General features: G+C 45.4%; 1 protein-coding gene across 2 annotated transcripts in view; it reads right to left on the minus strand.

Annotated features, from left to right (window-relative positions):
* The window catches only part of LOC114704588 (aldehyde oxidase 4), a 67,912-nt gene that overhangs the window by 19,057 nt on the left and 30,220 nt on the right, over window positions 1-18,635 (minus strand). For both annotated transcript variants that reach the window (XM_037210395.1, XM_028885921.2), the window contains 9 exons: window positions 17,125-17,234; window positions 15,539-15,723; window positions 13,220-13,382; window positions 7,535-7,627; window positions 6,705-6,874; window positions 6,272-6,386; window positions 5,255-5,377; window positions 3,779-3,875; window positions 1,577-1,701 (listed from right to left, as the gene is read on the minus strand). In XM_037210395.1, coding sequence (XP_037066290.1) covers window positions 1,577-1,701; window positions 3,779-3,875; window positions 5,255-5,377; window positions 6,272-6,386; window positions 6,705-6,874; window positions 7,535-7,627; window positions 13,220-13,382; window positions 15,539-15,723; window positions 17,125-17,234 — 1,181 coding nt within the window. The remainder of the gene's footprint in view (window positions 1-1,576; window positions 1,702-3,778; window positions 3,876-5,254; window positions 5,378-6,271; window positions 6,387-6,704; window positions 6,875-7,534; window positions 7,628-13,219; window positions 13,383-15,538; window positions 15,724-17,124; window positions 17,235-18,635) is intronic.

Here is an 18,635-nt window from a genome sequence, read left to right on the forward strand (position 1 = left end):
AATTAATAATAAGTCTCCGTGTGGTTATTTGGGAGAGGCTGCCAGGACACAGAAAAACCCTGCCTATACAAAATGCTATTTTTCCATGTCCGTTGGCAATTTATGGAGGTTCCAATTTCTCTGCATTCTTACAAACACTTGTCTTTCTATTTCCTTTTCTTTTCTTTTTCTTTCTTTCTTTCTTTCTTTCTTTCTTTCTTTCTTTCTTTCTTTCTTCCTCCCTCCCTCCCTCCTCCCTCCCTCCCTCCCTCCCTTCCTTCCTTCCTTCCTTCTTTCTTTTCTTTTTGAGACAGGGTTTCTCTGTGCAGCTTTGGAGCCTTTCCTGGAACTCACTCTGTAGCCCAGGCGGGTCTCAAACACACAGAGATCCACCTGGCTCTGCCTCCCAAGTGCTGGGATTAAAGGCGTGCGCCACCACCGCCTGGCTTCTTTCTTTCTTTCTTTCTTTCTTTCTTTCTTTCTTTCTTTCTTTCTTTCTTTCTTTTTTGAATCATAGCCATCCTAGTGGTTTTGACTTGGTTTCCCTGATGGCTGCTGCTGCTGGACATCTTATGCTTACTAGCCATTTGCATATTTTCTTTGGACACTGTCCACTCGGATCCTCTCCTGGAATGGTTTTGTTGCTGCCTGGACTATGGCAGCCTGTGGGTGCCTGTTGCCTAGGGGCATGCCTACTGCTGTGGAACTGACTGGTATAGGTGGTTAGGTGACATTCGTGATCTTGGCCTTTGTGGCCTCTGAGCTCCCACCAGGAACATCAGAGGTGACCTTGATCACCCCAGTTTACAATTTTCAACTTACAAGAAGGGTTATTGATATCTAGAAACCACCAAGAGCTCACCCAGCTGCTTGAGGGTAAAGCTGCCTTTGTCTGCTTCAAAGCTTGAAACTGTGATGTCAGAGGCTATGACATCAGCGTTCCCTTTTGCTTTGAATGGAAGCCGATAGCTTCCTTCTCCCACAGAGCCACCTCTTCAGGACACTGGGATGCCAGCTCCTCTGTACTCTAACAGAGACAGAGAATCCTCAGCCTTGTGACCCAGCAACGCTTCTCATGATTCTTTTCTCTGATGGAAATTTTAAAGTAGCCCCTTGTGCCCGGCACCATCCTCGGGTCAAGGAGTCCGTTTTGAGAAAAGGACACCAGAGGGTCCTCTTTATTCCCCGGGTATATCCATTGCTTGGGTCTCAACCACTATCACAGGACTAGAGTTTAGCCGCTGCTTATCGAGGCAGCTGAAAAGGTCTTGAGAATGCAACTGCTTTACTCATGAACCGAACCATGATCCATGGAGACATTCGCATAGGACAGAGATACAAATGGACCACACAGGGAAGGTACAGTACGACCCCCCTAGGCTTGACTTCCCTGGGATTTTCACCCTGTTAATTGTTCTACGAGGAAAGATGGGTCTTGTCTTTTATACCTTGGCACGTCACAAGACTTCCTGGTTACTTTTAAAGGTGTCTGCTCCATCTTTATTACGCTACACTTCAGCCAGTGTCCACTACGCAGGGAGTTTAAGAACAAGGGTGGAGGGCTCCTATCACAGGGTCTCTGGAGCGCCCCTGTTACCTGCACATGGGTCGGAAACTGTGTCGCTATGTGTAACACCATCTCTTTGTCTTCCGTTTGTGGGATAGCCAGGACGGATTGCGTTTCCATGTAAAAATGTTCCTGGCCTTCCACGTGGACCTCACCTGAAAGGCAAACACACAGCACAGTATCTAGACACAGGTTGCAGTGGGCGAGCTCCTTGGGTGTTTTGTTTGTCGGCAGTGATTTGCGTTCGGAGACTGGAGAGATGGTTCAGTGGTTAGGATGCTGGCTGTCCTCCCAAAGGACCCTGGTTCGATTCCCAGCACTCACATGGTGGCTCACAGCCCTCTCTTAATCCAGTCCTAAGGGATCTTATTTCCTCTTCTGGTCTTCTTGAGCAACAGGCACACACGTGGTGCTTAGACATACATGTAGGTAAAATACATGCACATACATGAAATGAAGGAAAAAAAAGAGTGATTTGTACTAGCTTGTGGAGCTGGGCTTCATATCATTTGGCTGAGAGACCTTTGTGAATGCTGCCTGTGCCCTGCTGGTTGAGTGGCCCTGGGTTATCTGTTTAGTGAGAAGGTCAGACCTGTCATGTACTGAACTTGAGACCAGTCTGGCTACATATCCAGGCTCAGCCATCAACCTGGTAGGTACGTTTGTCCAAGTTGTTAATCCAATGTTCCCAGATGTAAAAATAAGTAAGCCAACACAACAACAATAATAAGAGTGTCCACCTGAGTTAGGGGACATTAACAGGTGAGATAATGCCATATGCCTGAGTTAGGGAACATGGTGAGCTAATGGCATATGCCTGAGTTAGGGGACATTAACAGGTGAGATAATGCCATATGCCTGAGCTGGGTTCAGCATATTTTATCATGCTGTGCACCACACTAGGAGAGGTATCTGTCGCCAGTGTGAACATTAGAACACAGTGTTCTTACTTTGTGACTAACTGAGGGACCTCTGTGCTAAAATAAGTCAACTACACTGCCACAAGTCAAAGATCATTTAAAACTGTCTATCAGGTCTGTGGAGGGTGAGTCCTGCAATGCCCCTCTGAAGAAATAGAAAATACAGCATGTGATCTCTCATATGCAGAATTCAGATTTAACAACACACACACACACACACACACACACACACACACACACGCACATGCACATGCACATGCACGCACATGCACACCAGGAAGGGAACTATGAGGGGAGGGAGGAAGGCGGAGAGGAGGGAAGGATGGATGTGAGAGTTGTGGGTGGTGATGAATAAGAACATAAGCAAAGTACAGCGAGACAGGGGGATGAAACATTGTAACAAAATCCATTATTTTAAATGCTAACTAAAAAATCAATTCAAAATCCTCTTTCTTGCTAAAAAAAAAAAAAGCTCTCTTCCCCAAGTTCACTTCCAGAGTGCACATGCTGAATCTAACCTAAATTTAAACATACATTTTGTTGACTTCTTCTCCCACAGGAGTTTCATTCCTGTGCACATATGGGGTGAGAACGGGGCACTCATAGGAATGAAAACCTCAGGAGGTGATCAGGCCAGCAGGCTTATTTGCCATTTTAAGGAGTGGAAACAGATGTTTGGAGAAGTCTATAAATACAGGGAAAGAGTTCTGAGCGTTTAGGAGTGTTAAAATACGGGGAGAAAATATATGGGGGAAGCTAACGGCAGAGAAGGTTTATCATAGTGAGGTTGGCTGTGCGGACTCCGCCCAGGGCTTTGCGCCTGTGATGCTGAGAGTCTAGAGTTGTCTTGCATTCTGCCTTTCCTGGTACAAGAGGGGAGAGAGGACCCCTGGGCAGAGGGAACCTTATGCCCTTCTTTTAGATAGAGAAAACGTAGCTTTCTTCTGTGTCTATTTTTTCTCAGCTGCCTTCAGTTCAAAATAATCCCTATACTAGCATAGCATACTTTAAACATTTTACTTAGTTGTTATTACATTTATGTGTGTGTGTGTGTGTGTGTGTGTGTGTGTGTGTATGTATGTGTGTGTATGTGTGTGTGGTTTCTGGGCACTGGAAGTATTGTATATTTTGATGTGTGTAGAATTCACACAGCTTTGTACACATGCAAAATTCATCGAGTTAGGAACGTTTTGTCATTCGAAGTTCTGTTTCACAAGCGCCTTATGACGGAGAATTTCAGTTTTCTCAAGACAGACGAGCATCTGGCTTCAGGAGCTGCCTCCTCTTTCTGGCTACTGACGGCAATACGTACCTTCAATGATTTGATCCACGTGCTGGAAGGCAGAGTCTACATCTCCTTGTTCAATTTTTCTCTCAGGAGAAAGAAAAGAGTTGTGTTCTAGGGCTTGCTGCAGTGGAAAATCAAACCAGAATATATACTTTTTAATTCTAATAAGTTATTTGTCCCTGTCTGAAATCCCACCTTCTGCTCGGTCAGATCTTTACACACTAAGACAATTGGAGGCTGGCATGGAGTTGAGCTGGTAGAAACTGACTTAGATGTGTTTGTGGGCTTTGGCGATGTGTTCCTAATGGCTCCCGAGAGGAGATGAGGTTAGTACAAGGGTATGCAAACATGGCCCTACTTCCAGATCGCTGACTGACTGACTGAGGTGGTTCATCACTAAGGTGTCAGTTCTGGGGCAAGAAGAGGATATGGTGGAGTCAAGAGGGGCCAAGAAGAGGGCAGATAAAGCCTGGAATGTTGTGGAATGGCCTGGAACTGATGGCTTGAATTGGATCCTGAATCATTTTAAGTCAATGGTTCTTCATAAGTGAGAGGCCAGAGTGAGAATGAGGGCAGGTTGGCTGGGATGTGGGTTCTTTATGAGGAAATACTGTGACTGAGGATGGGGCTGGAAAGAGAGGATGAAAAGAGACGAAAGAGCTTAAGGGACAGTTAAAGCATAATTTATAGGTAAAGATGAACTTGACAACTGTTAGCAAGACCAGCGGCTAATCCAAGGGTGTTCAAGGCTGCACCCTATTCATGCCTCCGCCTGTCCATCCCCCTTTCCATGCCTCCAGCATCTGACACACATTACTGAGCATCTGCTATGGGGTTAGCACTTTCACAGATACCAATGACATGAAACAAAATATAACATATCCTTGTCTTCATCGATCATGGCAAAACCAATCTGGCGGCTAACGTCTACCGGACTCATTGCCCATCACAGGCGCTGTTCTCAACATCGCCTTGGATTCCCACGTTTGAATTTCTCAGTAAGTTAGACATTTAGAAAGCCAGGCGTGGGTACCTAAAAGCTTCCCACTGGGGTGTGAGAAGTTTAGTCAACTTGCATTCTGAACTCAAGGGGCCTCTCTTCAATGCTTGTGTGTGATCAGGGGGGTGGGCAGAGGCAGGGTGCCCCGGGGGGCTGGTGAGGGCTGTGACTTTCCTGAATCCCACAGCGCTCTAGAGTGTCCCACTTACGGTCGGTGGGTAGGAGGTCATTTTTCCGGTGTTGGTTTAGAGGGCACAGGAGAAGTAGGTAGAGGGTGCTTCATTTTTGTGGATCCCTGGGGAAGTGCTGCCGGGAAGAGGGGTTCAGACAGGATGCCCTGACTTGAGGCGCAGATAGATCACTGGAGACTACTCTAAACCTTCGGGTGACGCCGACCAAAGTATACTTGAAGCATAAATTATTTTATCCCATGACCCTCTGGTCGAACTCTGTTCAAAGTGTGCCTCCCTGGTTACTCCTGGGGATGGGCAGAGTCCTACCTCTATTGTGATAATCGCTGGTTCTATGTCGTCATAAGCAATCTTCACGTGTTTAGCTGCTTCTTTTGCATGGGCATAGGTGTCCGCAGCCACAGCGCAGACGATCTGACCCACGCAAATGACCTGCCGAAAAGCCACGTGTCGTTAGTTAGAACAGACTCAGGGGCTGGGGGAGTGTGGCTCAGTCGGTACAGTGCTTGCCTAGTGTGCATGGAGCCCTGGGTTCCTCAGCTCTTCAGCGCCATGTAAACTAGATATGTGGAGCACATTATGGCTACATAGTGAGTTCAAGGCCAGCCTAGGATACATGACATCCTGTCTCAAAACAAAGGCAAAAAATAAAACATAGTTTTCCAAAAGGAATTACTGCTCTCACATTCTTACATTGCCTACTGATGTTTTGGTGACCAAAAGGAAGACCATTTTCTTTCCTTCCTTCCTTCCTTCCTTCCTTCCTTCCTTCCTTCCTTCCTTCCTTCCTTCCTTCTTTTCTTTTTTGGAGTCAAGGTTTCTCTGGCTGGCCTCGAACTCAGGGATCCACCTATCTCTGCCTCCTGAGCACTGGAATGAAAGGCGTGCACCACCACACCTGGCTTAGGAAGACCATTTTCTACTCATGAAAATCAATTTCAAACAGTGGCTTGAGCCGGACGGATCAAAGTTGCGCACGCGCAGAACTTAGTCACTCGAGTTTAATGATTTGCCCTCTGTCGTCTCTGCCCACGCCGCTCTTTGTTCCCACAGCACACAGAGCGGCCCCGTCACCCTGCCGTTCTTCTTCCTTTTAATGTCTTATGCTTCCCATTGCTTAGGTGACTTTCCCAACAGTTAGAAACCTTGCTTGAGAGGACGTAAGGCTTTTTGTCAGAATCTCAAGGTGAGTCATCTCAGAGGGAGTGCCAGAGTGACTGAGGACCTCGGGTTCTAGTGAATGAAGCTGCGGAGGTTGTAGCCACAAGCAATGGTTTTGACATTGGAGCAGGGTGTTAGATAACAAACCACACACAGATCACACACCTCACTCTGTGCATAGAAAATCTCTCCACTGTGGTTATTATCTCCCGGAACATCCTCGGCTGTAATCACATCAACCACCCCTGGACATGCCCTGGCTTCCGACACATCGAGCGATCTGGGAGGAGAAACATGAAGAGGATGACAAGGTTGCAGAGGAAAGCTCACAGCCCAGGACAAATGATTCCTCAGACAGGGAGATCTGGGATGAGTATCACAACTAAATCACGGAGTAAGAGTCTATGCTGGAAAATATTGGCAGGTGTTCTAACTTTAGGCCATGGGTTCCCTTATAACCATGCTTTAAAAATGGCCGATTCTCACCCAGAAAAGATGATTATCCTAAGTTGACTTAAATATGTAATAAGCTCTCAATTTGAATGTGAAATGGTGGGCGCATTTCAGTAGCAGATGGCATCACTGTGCGTTTCCTTACGTGATCTTTGCATGGGCCCTGGTACTGGTGACTACGGCAAGGAAGAGTTCTTGGTCAACGGGAGGCATGTCATCAACAAATATAGCTTCCCCGGTGGTGTGTTTAATGGCCGACTGGTGCATGACTGGGTGTCCAACTGGGTCTTGCTGGGGTTGGCTGGGATCCACACACTGTCAGGAAACAAGGTAAGATCTTGGACACGAGACCTGACCATTGGGTCTGCTGTGCTTGGCTTACTTACAATCCAGAATAACTATAGGTGACTGGATACCCAAGTCAGCAAATGGAGGTTAGTAAATATGTCTTGAGTATACGGTAAGGGATACATTCTGGTTGCAATACTCTTTGGCAAAGAAGACATCATTCATGTCCTCAGGATTCTTCAGTCTAACTAAGGAATTAGAACACACACAAATACACATCAACTAATATGTTCTGCTTCAGCTTGCAATAAAACATAATTTGCACAACCGATAAAGGGTAATGAAAATAGCCAAGTTCCTGGGAGATTTGGGGCAACTGTAGTAAAGCAAGGAAGGGCTTGGAACGGCATTTAATGTTGAGTAAGAATTTAAAGAAGGTCAGAGATCTACACAGTGAAGGATAAATTTTAGGTAACAAGCCTGAAAAAAGAAGAGAAGGAAGATTTAGACTAATTCCTCGAGCAGCCCTGAGGAAACTGTGCAAATTGTATATGTTTGACCACATGTGACATTGGCTGGCTTTTAAAGACTATATATTTATTCATAATGAAGTAATTGAAAATAGAGGCACATGTACACAATGCATGTCTTGTCCAAATGCATAGATAAAACAAAGCCCTTACCCACCTGGAACATCTGGATTCCTTTGGGTGTTTCTATGGGGAAGTCATCTAGAGCACTCACGAACTTTCCTGGGATGTCAGGAAACTTCTGGGGATCCTGAAAAACATCACTTGGCATTTACTTTTACAACCTGAGCTCCTGACTTGAGAAACAAGTGAAGAGACAGAAGGAGCCAGGCTCATGAGGCGGTTCAGCCATTAAACCTGATAATCTGAGTTTGATCCCTGGATCCTACAAGATGGAAAGACACTACTGAAAGCTGTCCTCTGACCTACACACACACACACACACACACACACACACACACACACACTAAACAAATAAATAATAGAATTTTCCAATCTGACGCTTAAGATCTTAGCTCGGCTAAGAGTTCCCAGAACTTCAAGTTCCCTGAGCAAGTAGAGGAACTACCATGCCCATTCAGGCACACAGAGAAGGAAAGGCTAGCGTTGTTAAGCATTCACAAAGTCTCCTTTTGAGTGACTGAAGGAAGTATGTCTCGATGATAGCGAAGAAAACAGAATGAAACCAAATATATAGCAATAGGGACATCATGGTAAATTGGGATACAAAATTCTGCAATTATGAGAAATGATTTTGTAGGAGTGTATTTCTGGATGCTGAAAAAACAATTTGGGGATGCTATCCATGGAAGAAGCCTCTACCTCCCACAGGCATAGGCCACAGATACCCCAGGGGAGCAGGCGATCTTTGGATATTCACTCTCCTCCTTCCCTCCAGACCTAGTTCCCCAGCCTCATCCCCAATTCTGTGGCAGGCCTTCTGTTGTGGCCTCTCCTCCCTCTCTGCCTCCATTCCCAGGGGACTCAGCATATTCTGGTGGCACACCTTGCCTTAGTCCCCACTATAGACCCCCTTAGCCCATCTCCATCCCTAAGTGTCAGCCCCCAATACCTAGAAACACATTTAACTAGAATGCCCAGTGGCCACCCCTGGCAAGATCCCAGAATAATTTCCTACCAGACAACACACAGCCACCACACCCCCCTAAGAACCAGAGAGGGCAACAGAAACCAAGGAACAAAATACCCATCCAACAAAAACAATCCAGAAATCACCACCTAGAATCACAATCTCCCCAAACCCAGATGTCTACACACCAGCTTAAAAACACAATCAGTAACAGCCAGGACAGAGTCTTCACTAGCACCCAGCAACCCCACCACAGGAGACTCTAAGAACTGTAATATAGCTGAACACAAGACATGGACTTCAAATTAGTCTTTAGAAATATGTTAGAGGTCCCTAAAGAGGAAATGATTAAATCCCTTAAAGAAATCTCTGGAAACATTAAGAGTGGGATGAAAAGAAAACCAAACCCAAAAAACAAACAAACAAACAAACAAAATCAGCACAAGACTTGCAAGTGGAAACAGAATCAATAGAGAAAACCCAAACTGAGGGAAATTGTGGGGCCTACATGGGCTACAAAGACAGTGCTGAGAGGAAGTTAGCCCAAGTTGTTTACGCTGAGATTAGATACAAAATCAAGAGATGATGTCAGTGCATAAACAGCTCGACAAAGGAATGAGTATAGGGTGACCTTTAAAATGATTGGCTGGTTCCTTCCACCCCCTCCTAGGGTTCTGAGGCTTTCTGCTATAAAAGAGGCTTACTGCCTAACAACAATGAAAGAGTTCTTGCTTGACTTGACTCCGGCTGGGTCTGATTGTCTGTGGGTATGAGGAAAGCTGGGAAACGGGTTTTACCTTTCCTCTGTGGGCTTTACCTTTCCTCCGTGGGCTTAACCTACCTTTCCTCCATTCCAGCACTCAGGGGAATGGGGGGATGGGTAGAGACAGGTAGGTAGGATACAAATGAACACACACACAAAAAAAAAACCCAGTAGCCCTTCCATATGCAAATGAGAAACAGACTGAGAGATAAATCAGAGAAACACCTTTCTCAATCGCTTCAAAAATATAAAATATCTTGGGGGTAACTCTAACGAAGCCAGTGAAAGAATTGTATGATAAAACTTTAAGACATTGAAGACACACATTCAAGAATATATCTGAAGATGGAAAGATCTTGCATGCTCATGGATCAGTAGGATTAACATAGGAAAATGGTCATCCTACCAAGAGCAATTTACAGATTCAACACAATCCCCATCAAAATTCCAATGCAGTTCTTCACGGAACTTGAAAGAAGAATTTTTTCAGCTTTATATGGAAACACACAAAGCCCAGGATAGCTAAAATTTTGAATGATAAAAGAATTGCTGGAAGTATCACCACCCCCAACCTCAAACTGTACTACATAGCCACAACTGAACATCTCTCATGACCACATGAAGCTTCCAGCACCAGGATTAGGTTACATCTAACCCAGGCTTTTGCCAAGGCTATTGGTTGTTCTCCATAAGCTGGAAGTAAAGGCCTTTTTGCCGAAGATAACACCTACCTAACTCACTGACACAGAGAAGTCCAGCTGGTTCCTACCTAGAGCCTTCATCCCATGGACTAGTATTCATAGTATTGGAAGGAACTCCGCATGTTCCCAAAGGAGAAAGGTAAACACCAACCTACCTACAAATCAATCCTTTGATCTCCAAGAGTGATCTGCCTGCAAGGTATGCTGGTTCAATAGTGGCACAAACCTCGTGGGAGTAACCCTCCAATATTTGATTTGAATTAAGGCACACTCCATGGGATGGAATCCATACCCAAGAACCTGAGACTAGACAGGCCAGGGACCTAGGGAAAAACCAAATACTACTGTTCTGCTAAAGGAACATAAAAATGAATGACTCCTGATGAAACCCCGCTACACTCATAAATCATGCCTTGCTCAGCCATCAGAGAGGCTTCCTCCTGCAGCAGAAGGGAACTAATACAGAGACCCACAGCCAAACAATATGCAGATAATGAGAGACCTTGGAATACTCAGTCCTAAAAGGGATGTCTCCATCAAATCCCTCCCTTCAGAGCTCAGAGAACTCTGCAGAAGAGGAGGCAGGAAGAGAGAGAGAGAGAGAGAGAGAGAGAGAAGAGAGAGAGAGAGAGAGAGAGAGAGAGAGAGAGAGAGAGAGTATGTTTGGGGTGAAGGGCATCAAGGAATCAAGACCTTCTAGACACAATAGGGCTGGTATACATATGAACCCACAAAGACTGTGGCTGCAGGCACAGGACCTGCACAGATCTATACCAGGCGGGGTCCTAGAGTTGAAAGAAGTGGACACATGCCTCCACCCCTACCCAGAAGTCATCTACAGTTGACAGCCACTTCTCATTGAAAAATTAGTTTTTTCAAAAGGAGTCTCACTGGGGAAACAAAACACTCCAAGGTTAGGCCCTGTGCCCAGCAGTAGATGATCAACACAAAGCGAAGTCAATGGTATCTTTGGAGGTTCTTCGTTTCAAAATGTTGGGACATTTTTTTTTTTTTTTTTTTTTTTTTGAGACAGAGTTTCTATGTGTAGCCCTGGCTGTCCTGGAACTTGCTCTGTAGACCAGGCTGGCCTTGAACTCAGAGATCCACCTGGCTCTGCCTCCTGAGTGCTGGGATTAAAGGTGTGTGCCATCACACCTGTTTTTTTTTTTTTAACTTTACAGATTTTGTGTGTGTATTTTGTAGCTTTATTTATTTATTTATTTTTCATTCTACATATCAACCCTTGTTCTCCCTCCCCTTTTCCTATGCCCCCAACCTCCCTCCATCCCATCCCCATCCCCTCCTCATAGAGAGTAAGGCCTCCCTTGGGGAGTCAACACAGGCTGGCATACCAAGTTAAGGCAAGAACAAGCCCCTCCCTCCTGCATCATGGCTGAGTAAGGCATCGAACCATAGGAAATGGGCTCTAAAAAGCCAGTTCGTGTACCCAGGATAAGTCCTGGTTCCATTGCCAGGGGACCCACAAACACATCAAGCCATGCAACTGTCACCCACATTCAGAGGGCCTAGTGAGGTCCCATGCAGGCTCCCCAGCTGTCAGTCTAGAGTCTGTGAGTGGGCCCCCCCCTTGTGTATATATTATGGCTTCAGTTTGGGGTGTTTATGGGATTCCTGGGTGTGGGAACGTATGTGTCTTCACATCACATCTATATGTGTTTCTTTTTTCTTTTTGGTTCTTTTTCTTGTTTGGTTGTTTTCTCATATTCTGATTTGTTTTTCACTTAATGTATTTTATTTTTAATATAATTCTAATTACCTGTTTGTTTTCTAACTGGAGACAGAAAGAGTGTGGATCTAGATGGGGGTGGTGGTGGTGGGGAGGGATTGGAAGGAGTAGGGAGAGGGAGGGGAATATAATCAGAAAATATTGTATAAAAATTCTATTTTCAGTAAAAGAAAAAAGATATCCTTCCCTACACTGACAGGTGTCACACCTGCCAAGACACTGTGATAAAGAAGAATATTTTAAAGCACGAATACAAAAGAACAGTTTAGGGAATGTAAGTGAAAAAGACGGGTTATAAACATGTATGCACGGTATGTTTTCAACTTTGCAAAAATTATAAAAATATATAAAAATGTAAAATATACTCATGTAAATATAAGCAAATAATTGTATATAGCATGAAGTGCTAATGCTAGTTAGGGCAGGCTTATTATATTATGGCTTATTTTTGAAATTTTGTTTCTATAATGATAGCATTCATATGTAATACATAAGAGAATTTAAAGGCTGGGCGTTAGCTCGGTGTTGGTGTGCTTGACCAACATATTCGAGGCCCTGGGTTGTGTAATGATATATATATATATATATATATAATATATGAAAGAAAAAGATTTAGCCGATTATATATTATGTATCTGATATCTATATGCTGGACGAGTTAAGCAATACATAAGAGAACATACAAGGCTATGTCATAGACTACAAGGATGATGCTGTGGATACAAAATGTTAACAGAAAGGATTGGCTGAACCAACAGAGCAGAGCTCTCAGTCATAAGAGAAATGCGGAGGTGGTCATTTGTTTGCTCACACGTATCAAAGGGACACTCCATAGGCGTGAGGTAAATTCTAAGCAGCTACGGTGGGCATTGTTTTAAAGTAAGCCGGGTAATAATAAATAAGGCAGGCGAACAATTCTACCGCTGAACCACCTTCGCAGGTATGTCTAAAAACACAGAATGAATTGGGTAATGGGAAGTCCATCCATGGACATGCCAAGTAACCATTACATCATGGTATTGCTAAAAAATACTTAATAACATTGAAAAAAAGTGAAATAACCAAACTATCCTAAACAGTGTCTCTCTCTCTCTCTCTCTCTCTCTCTCTCTCTCTCTCTCTCTCTCTCTCTCTCTCTCACACACACACACACACACACACACACACATAATGAAAGGTTTAGAAGGACACATGCCAAAATATTTATAGAGATTGAATATGGGTGATAGTATTGCATGTAATGTTCCCATTTTGGGTCTGTTACGTATTAAAGTATCATTTTTCTTACTTCAACGAGAACATCTTTTTTAAAGAGGAAAAGATGCAGTTTGCTTACTGATGACTTGCCCTCGTTGTTGGTCCGTCTCATACGGCACCTTATCCCGAGAGCATGGCCGCTCCCTTCTGAGACCCGGACCGAGGGGAGAAGGACCGCGGAGCCGCAGGGCCCCACCCCTGGCCCACTCACGGCAAGTTCTCAGCAGCAGGGCATGTTCCTTGTGCACACACCCAGGCGCCCTGGGGCCGGAGAAGCCCTTTACCATTCTGTTCAGCCACCGGCGCACTTTGAGGTAGAATTTGAAGAGCAAGCTGATGATGAGGGTCCGTCGGTACTCCACCATGCCGCCCTCAGCCGCCGGTGGGATGCGGATCTCCTCCAGAACCCACCGGCAGGCGTCGCCCAGCATCTGGTCGTCCCAGTGCCTGAGGACAGAAGATGAACGTTTCACCCCGGAGCTAAGGATGTTCCCGAGGTTTGTGCGCTCTGTCCATGGATGACGTCACCAGGGCTGGACCAGTTACTGGGAGCTCAGCCTCTCAGGGAGCAAAGCTGTCTGTCGGTCCTCTGTCTTCTGCAAAGGCCCTTCCACTTTCTACTGGGAACGGAAGCAGCAAGCGCACCTTGCCAGTGCCATGCTCTTGGATGGCAGTCGCCAGGCCAACGGTTCTCAACCTGTGGGTCACGACCCCGTGGCTAGTCCAACCACCCTTTCACAGGGGCCACGGAAGGCCATCGGAGGACACGACTATTGACATTATGATATGACACAACAGCAGCAAAATTACAGTTATGATAGAAGCAAAGAAAATAATTCCATGGTTGGGGGTCACCTCAACATGAGGAACTATATTAAAGGGTCGCAGCATTAGGAAGGTTGAGGACCACTGCTTGAGACCCGGAGGCCAAAATAAAACCCTTCTCTTTATAAATCACTCAGTCTCCGGTGTTTTGTTAGAGTAACAGAGTGTTGCAGCTGGCAGGCAGACACCAAACTACTAAGGCAAGGAAAAACGGGGTGCAACTCTGGCTATCTTTTAAATCCAAACAAAATGCCCTTAAGATAGGCCACTTAGCTTTCTTCCCCTCCCCTCCCCTCCCTTCCCCTCCCCTCCCCTCCCCTCCCCTCCCCTCCCCTCCCCTCCCCTCCCCTCCCCTCCCCTCCCCTCCCCTCCTTCCTATTTTGAGGCAGGATCTTGCGCAGCCAAGACTGATTGACCAGAGTGCCATTCCCCTGTCCTGCCTCCTGAATGCTCCTCCACACCAGGGCCCTTAAGCTTTTCTTCAGCATCAGATCTAACAGCTGTCAGGTGTTTCTTTCCAAGTCTTCCTTTGTTCTGTTTTTAAACTTCATAAGCCGATAGTATGGATTTGTTTAGGTTAAAAAAAAAATCGCCCCTGCTAAAAATCACAGGTTTCTGAAATCTGGAGTCTGCTGTATGTCTCTGCGCCAGAGCCCGGCACACAAACACTGTGGACCACAGAGAAGGGCTGGCTATCTCACAAGTGGCCAGTTTCCATGCTTGTCTTGGGAGTGAGGGTTTAATTCACTGTCTGAGGAAAACCATGTTAAATCCCACTTGCTGGGAATGAACATAAATGGGTAAGTAAGTGAAAATGATTGCAAAAATACTAATTGGAAAAAATTAAAAACAAAAACAACACAAAACCTTCCTAGATGGTAGCCATGAGGAGTGTGCCAGGAACAGGGCTCTTCGACCTTTCCAAGGCTCCATCTTCTTGATGTAGATAAACACACTTTTACTTTTTTATCTTCAGGATTCAGTGTTGGAGATGTTTGCTTATTTTATAGGTTAATTACTTAAAACTAGTATCTACTCAAGCTCTGTAAGTTTTGCAATAATTGTACAAAAATCTGTGATAATAGAAGAATATGTACTTTGAAGGAGTGGGTTTTTGAGTGGCTTTCTTTTTTTTTTTTTTGGTTTTTCGAGACAGGGTTTCTCTGTGTAGCTTTGCACCTTTCCTGGAACTCGCTTTGGAGACCAGGCTGGCCTCAAACTCACAGAGATCCGCCTGCCTCTGCCTCCCGAGTGCTGGGATTAAAGGCGTGCGCCACCACCGCCCGGCTTTTGAGTGGCTTTCTTAAGATTTTCTTCAGAGTTTAAATATTCCAGATGAATATATGTATTATCTTTACATAAAATGTTATTTTGTATAAATATAAAATATTTATATCAATATTTGTATAAATTACAAAGTATTTATATAAAAAGATATATATTCAGCCGGGCGATGGTGGCACACGCCTTTAATCCCAGCACTCGGGAGGCAGAGCCAGGCAGATCTCTGTGAGTTCGAGGCCAGCCTGGGCTACCAAGTGAGCTCCAGGAAAGGTACAAAGCTACACAGAGAAACCCTGTCTCGAAAAAAAAACCAAAAAAAAAAAAAAGATATATATTCATAAACTCTCAAAAAGATTTATAAAAAACGTATTTATATAAAAATAAGAATATATATGCTTATAAAATCTTAGAAAGATTTCCACAAGTATAGCTTTAAAGAAAACTATTCACCCAGAAAGGTCTGTGCATGGTGTCCCAGGCGGGCTGCGACTTACCTCCCAATGAGCTGCTGGCAGGTTTTCCTTGCAGAGACCACAGTGCGGGCAACACTCCCGAAGAACATCTGAAGACCCTTGATTGTGTCTGTACCTTCTTCAAACTCCACACTCATACCAGCATTGACAATGGCGAAGGCATTTTCCTGACGCTGGGCCAGACGGAGTCCTGCCACAAATTGCCACTAGAGACAGAAAAACACTCAGAACGGTTAGTGCGTGCCACACAGCAACGACTCTGACAACTTGTGGTGTGTGTGTGTGTGTGTAGCTGTTTGTATGAATGTGCACAAGTATGTGAAGGTGGGGGCCAGGGGTCAACATCAAAAGTCTTCTTCAGTTTTCTCCATCTTATTTTTTTGGAGACAGGATCTCTCACTGACCCTGGGGCTCATCAGTTAGCCAGGATATCTGCCCAGGGAGCTTCCAGGATCTGCCCTGTCTCTGTGTACCGCCGTCCAACCCCGCAGATCTGGGGTCACAGACACGGACATACACCATCACATCTGCAATTTTTTTTTTTTAAATGTGGGTATTGGGACTTGAACTTAGATTCTCACGCTTGCCACCACCGACACTCTACCCACCGAGTCATGTCCCCCTGCCCTTTCGATGGGTATTTGCAATAAAGATACAGCAAATGGTGGATCACACAGGCAGTGACTGACGGTAGTTCCCTTGAGTATTGCCCTGTGTGTTTCATTTAGAGCAACGTTTAATCCTCAACAGCTCTGCTCATTTCCAATTCTGAGGACACACGTTCGTCACTTGTGCGAGGTCACAGCAAGTGGCTGGCCTGGGGTTCAGATTCTGCTTAAGCTCCAGGCTCTCAGCTTTTCACGGCATCACCCGAGGCCACGAGGAAGTGACTTACGTGTTCGGGTCTTATTTGCTCTAAGGAGGTATCGGGGTGCATCAGACTGGGTTTGAGGCTGCTGAGTGAGCCAAGGGCCAGACAGGGAGACGATATACCTCAGATCCCCACCCTCGCTCCCTTCCACCGACTTCCAGCCCAGAGCTCCTCCGGTTCTTGGGCCATTCATTTCCCATCCTTGGTGATTGGGTTTTGTTTCCTATTTCAAGCCTTTCCCACTAGGGTTAGGGAGCTTGGAGGAAGGAGCCCTAGACCTTTGAAATTCTTGTACTGTCTTCCAGGCTCAGCACTGTGTTACAGAGCGGTAGGAACTTAGTACATAAATGATTTCATGCAAACTACCTAGTTCATAGCTATTGGTGATTGGCAAATAACTTCATAACACATTTTTTTCGGTTCATTATAAACTTCCATAGCTGATACTGACTATAAATTTACATACTCCCGGCTAAGATGCATTTTCATCTATAACCAAGATTTCCACTCATACGGATGCTTCTGTTGTTTGCAAGGACAGTGTCCCTTTAGGCACACCCCTGAAAAGTCATAATGTGGCCCTTCTGTGGAAGCAACTGAAATAGTCATCTGGGGCTCACCGTGAGGGCCCCCAGACTCTCTCAGAGGCGGTCATCAGCTGCAGAGAGGCCCATTCCGTTTGGATGCAGAAGGCAAGAGGAGGTGTGTAGGTGGGTTGTGAGTACAGGAAGCTCACCTGGGTAGTGTAAGGGATGAAAACAGACACCACCACCTCCTCTGGCTTCAAGTTGGCCTGAGGTAACTCCTCAAGGAAAGCGCCATTTAAAGGAATCTGCTGTCCTCCTTCTGTTAGAGAGAATGATCCAGATTAAGACACATTTCTCAAACAGGGGACTACACAGTAAGCATCTGTAATGTCTGGCGGAATGAACTGGTGTGGCCGGGAGCCAAAGTCCGGGGTCTGAGATCTAGTCCCGAGCCTGGGCTGCCTGAAGCAAGTCATAGAAACTTTGGGGCCCAGGCTTCAGAATGACCGGGTCGAACCAGATGAACTGAAAATCTCAGAGCCCATTGCAGGCCACTCACCAACACTGGACTTAAAGATCTTTAAAGTTATCAAGGAAACAACCTGCTACAATGTATAACATTTCACAAATGAGAAAAGGAAGATCCAGGGAAGTTAAATTACTTTTCCAAACTGGCACAGTGGAGTGTGTGTGTGTGTGTGTGTGTGTGTGTGTGTGTGTGTGTGTGTGTGTTCTTTTTTGTGTGTTTCTTTTTTTGCGTGTGTTCATGTGGGTGTGGGTGCACATGTCTGTGTGAGTATGCTTGCACACGAGGGTGTCAGCCAGATGTCAACCTTGGATGCTGTCCCTCGGGTTCTGTCCACCTTGACTTCTTTGGAAACAGGGTCTGTCACTTGGTTAGGGAGGCTGGCTGCCCAGGGATCTGCTTACCCTCTCCAGCCTCTGGGATTACAGGAAGCCCCTCCTCCAACCCCCACCCCGGGGGTTGAACTCCTGATGCTTATGCAGCAAGCACATTACTATGGAGCTTCCTTTTCAGCCCCATCTTCTTTTCTCTGACTAAAATCATAAGCACGTGCACTTTTTGAGATGCTTACAATCATTTGAATCACAGTCTTAAAACTATAATTTTAATTTAAGGGAAGGTATTTTTACAATAGTAAGTAGCACTGTGAATGGCATCAACTTGCTTTTCCTCCCTTAAGTTTAGATTATTTTTCCTCCACAAAGCTCATATGTGACTAAAAAGAGAAGTAATGGGCAGCATATATAAAAACTGACTTCTTTTCAGAACTAGGGAAAGAAATATGTCATAAACTTTAAAGCCGCGGAGAAACCTCTTCCTCTATCTTTTCCATTTATTGATTTATCAATTGCATGTGCATGTACTATGGTGCTCGCGTGGAGGTCAGAGGGCAACCTACAGGGCTCTGGTTTTCTCCTTCAGCCTTGTGGGTCCCGGGGATCAAACTCAGGTGGCCAGGCTTGGCGGCAAGTGCCTAACCCACGGTGCTATTACACCAGCCCTGATCCTTTCCTTGAATTTCTTTGATGTTATAACTTGGGCTGCTTATAAACGGGTCAAATGTTTAAGAAAAGTATCAGAGACATTAATCCAGTCTCTAAGTACAGAACAGCTGGGGGACAGAGAGGCAACCACAGCTTCTGCCTCAGGTGTGAGGAGATGTCCGAGGGTCAGGGGCCCAAGTAAGATGTTCTC

The sequence above is a fragment of the Peromyscus leucopus genome, chromosome 13 (assembly GCF_004664715.2).
Source record: "Peromyscus leucopus breed LL Stock chromosome 13, UCI_PerLeu_2.1, whole genome shotgun sequence".
In the NCBI taxonomy this organism is placed as follows: domain Eukaryota; kingdom Metazoa; phylum Chordata; class Mammalia; order Rodentia; family Cricetidae; genus Peromyscus; species Peromyscus leucopus.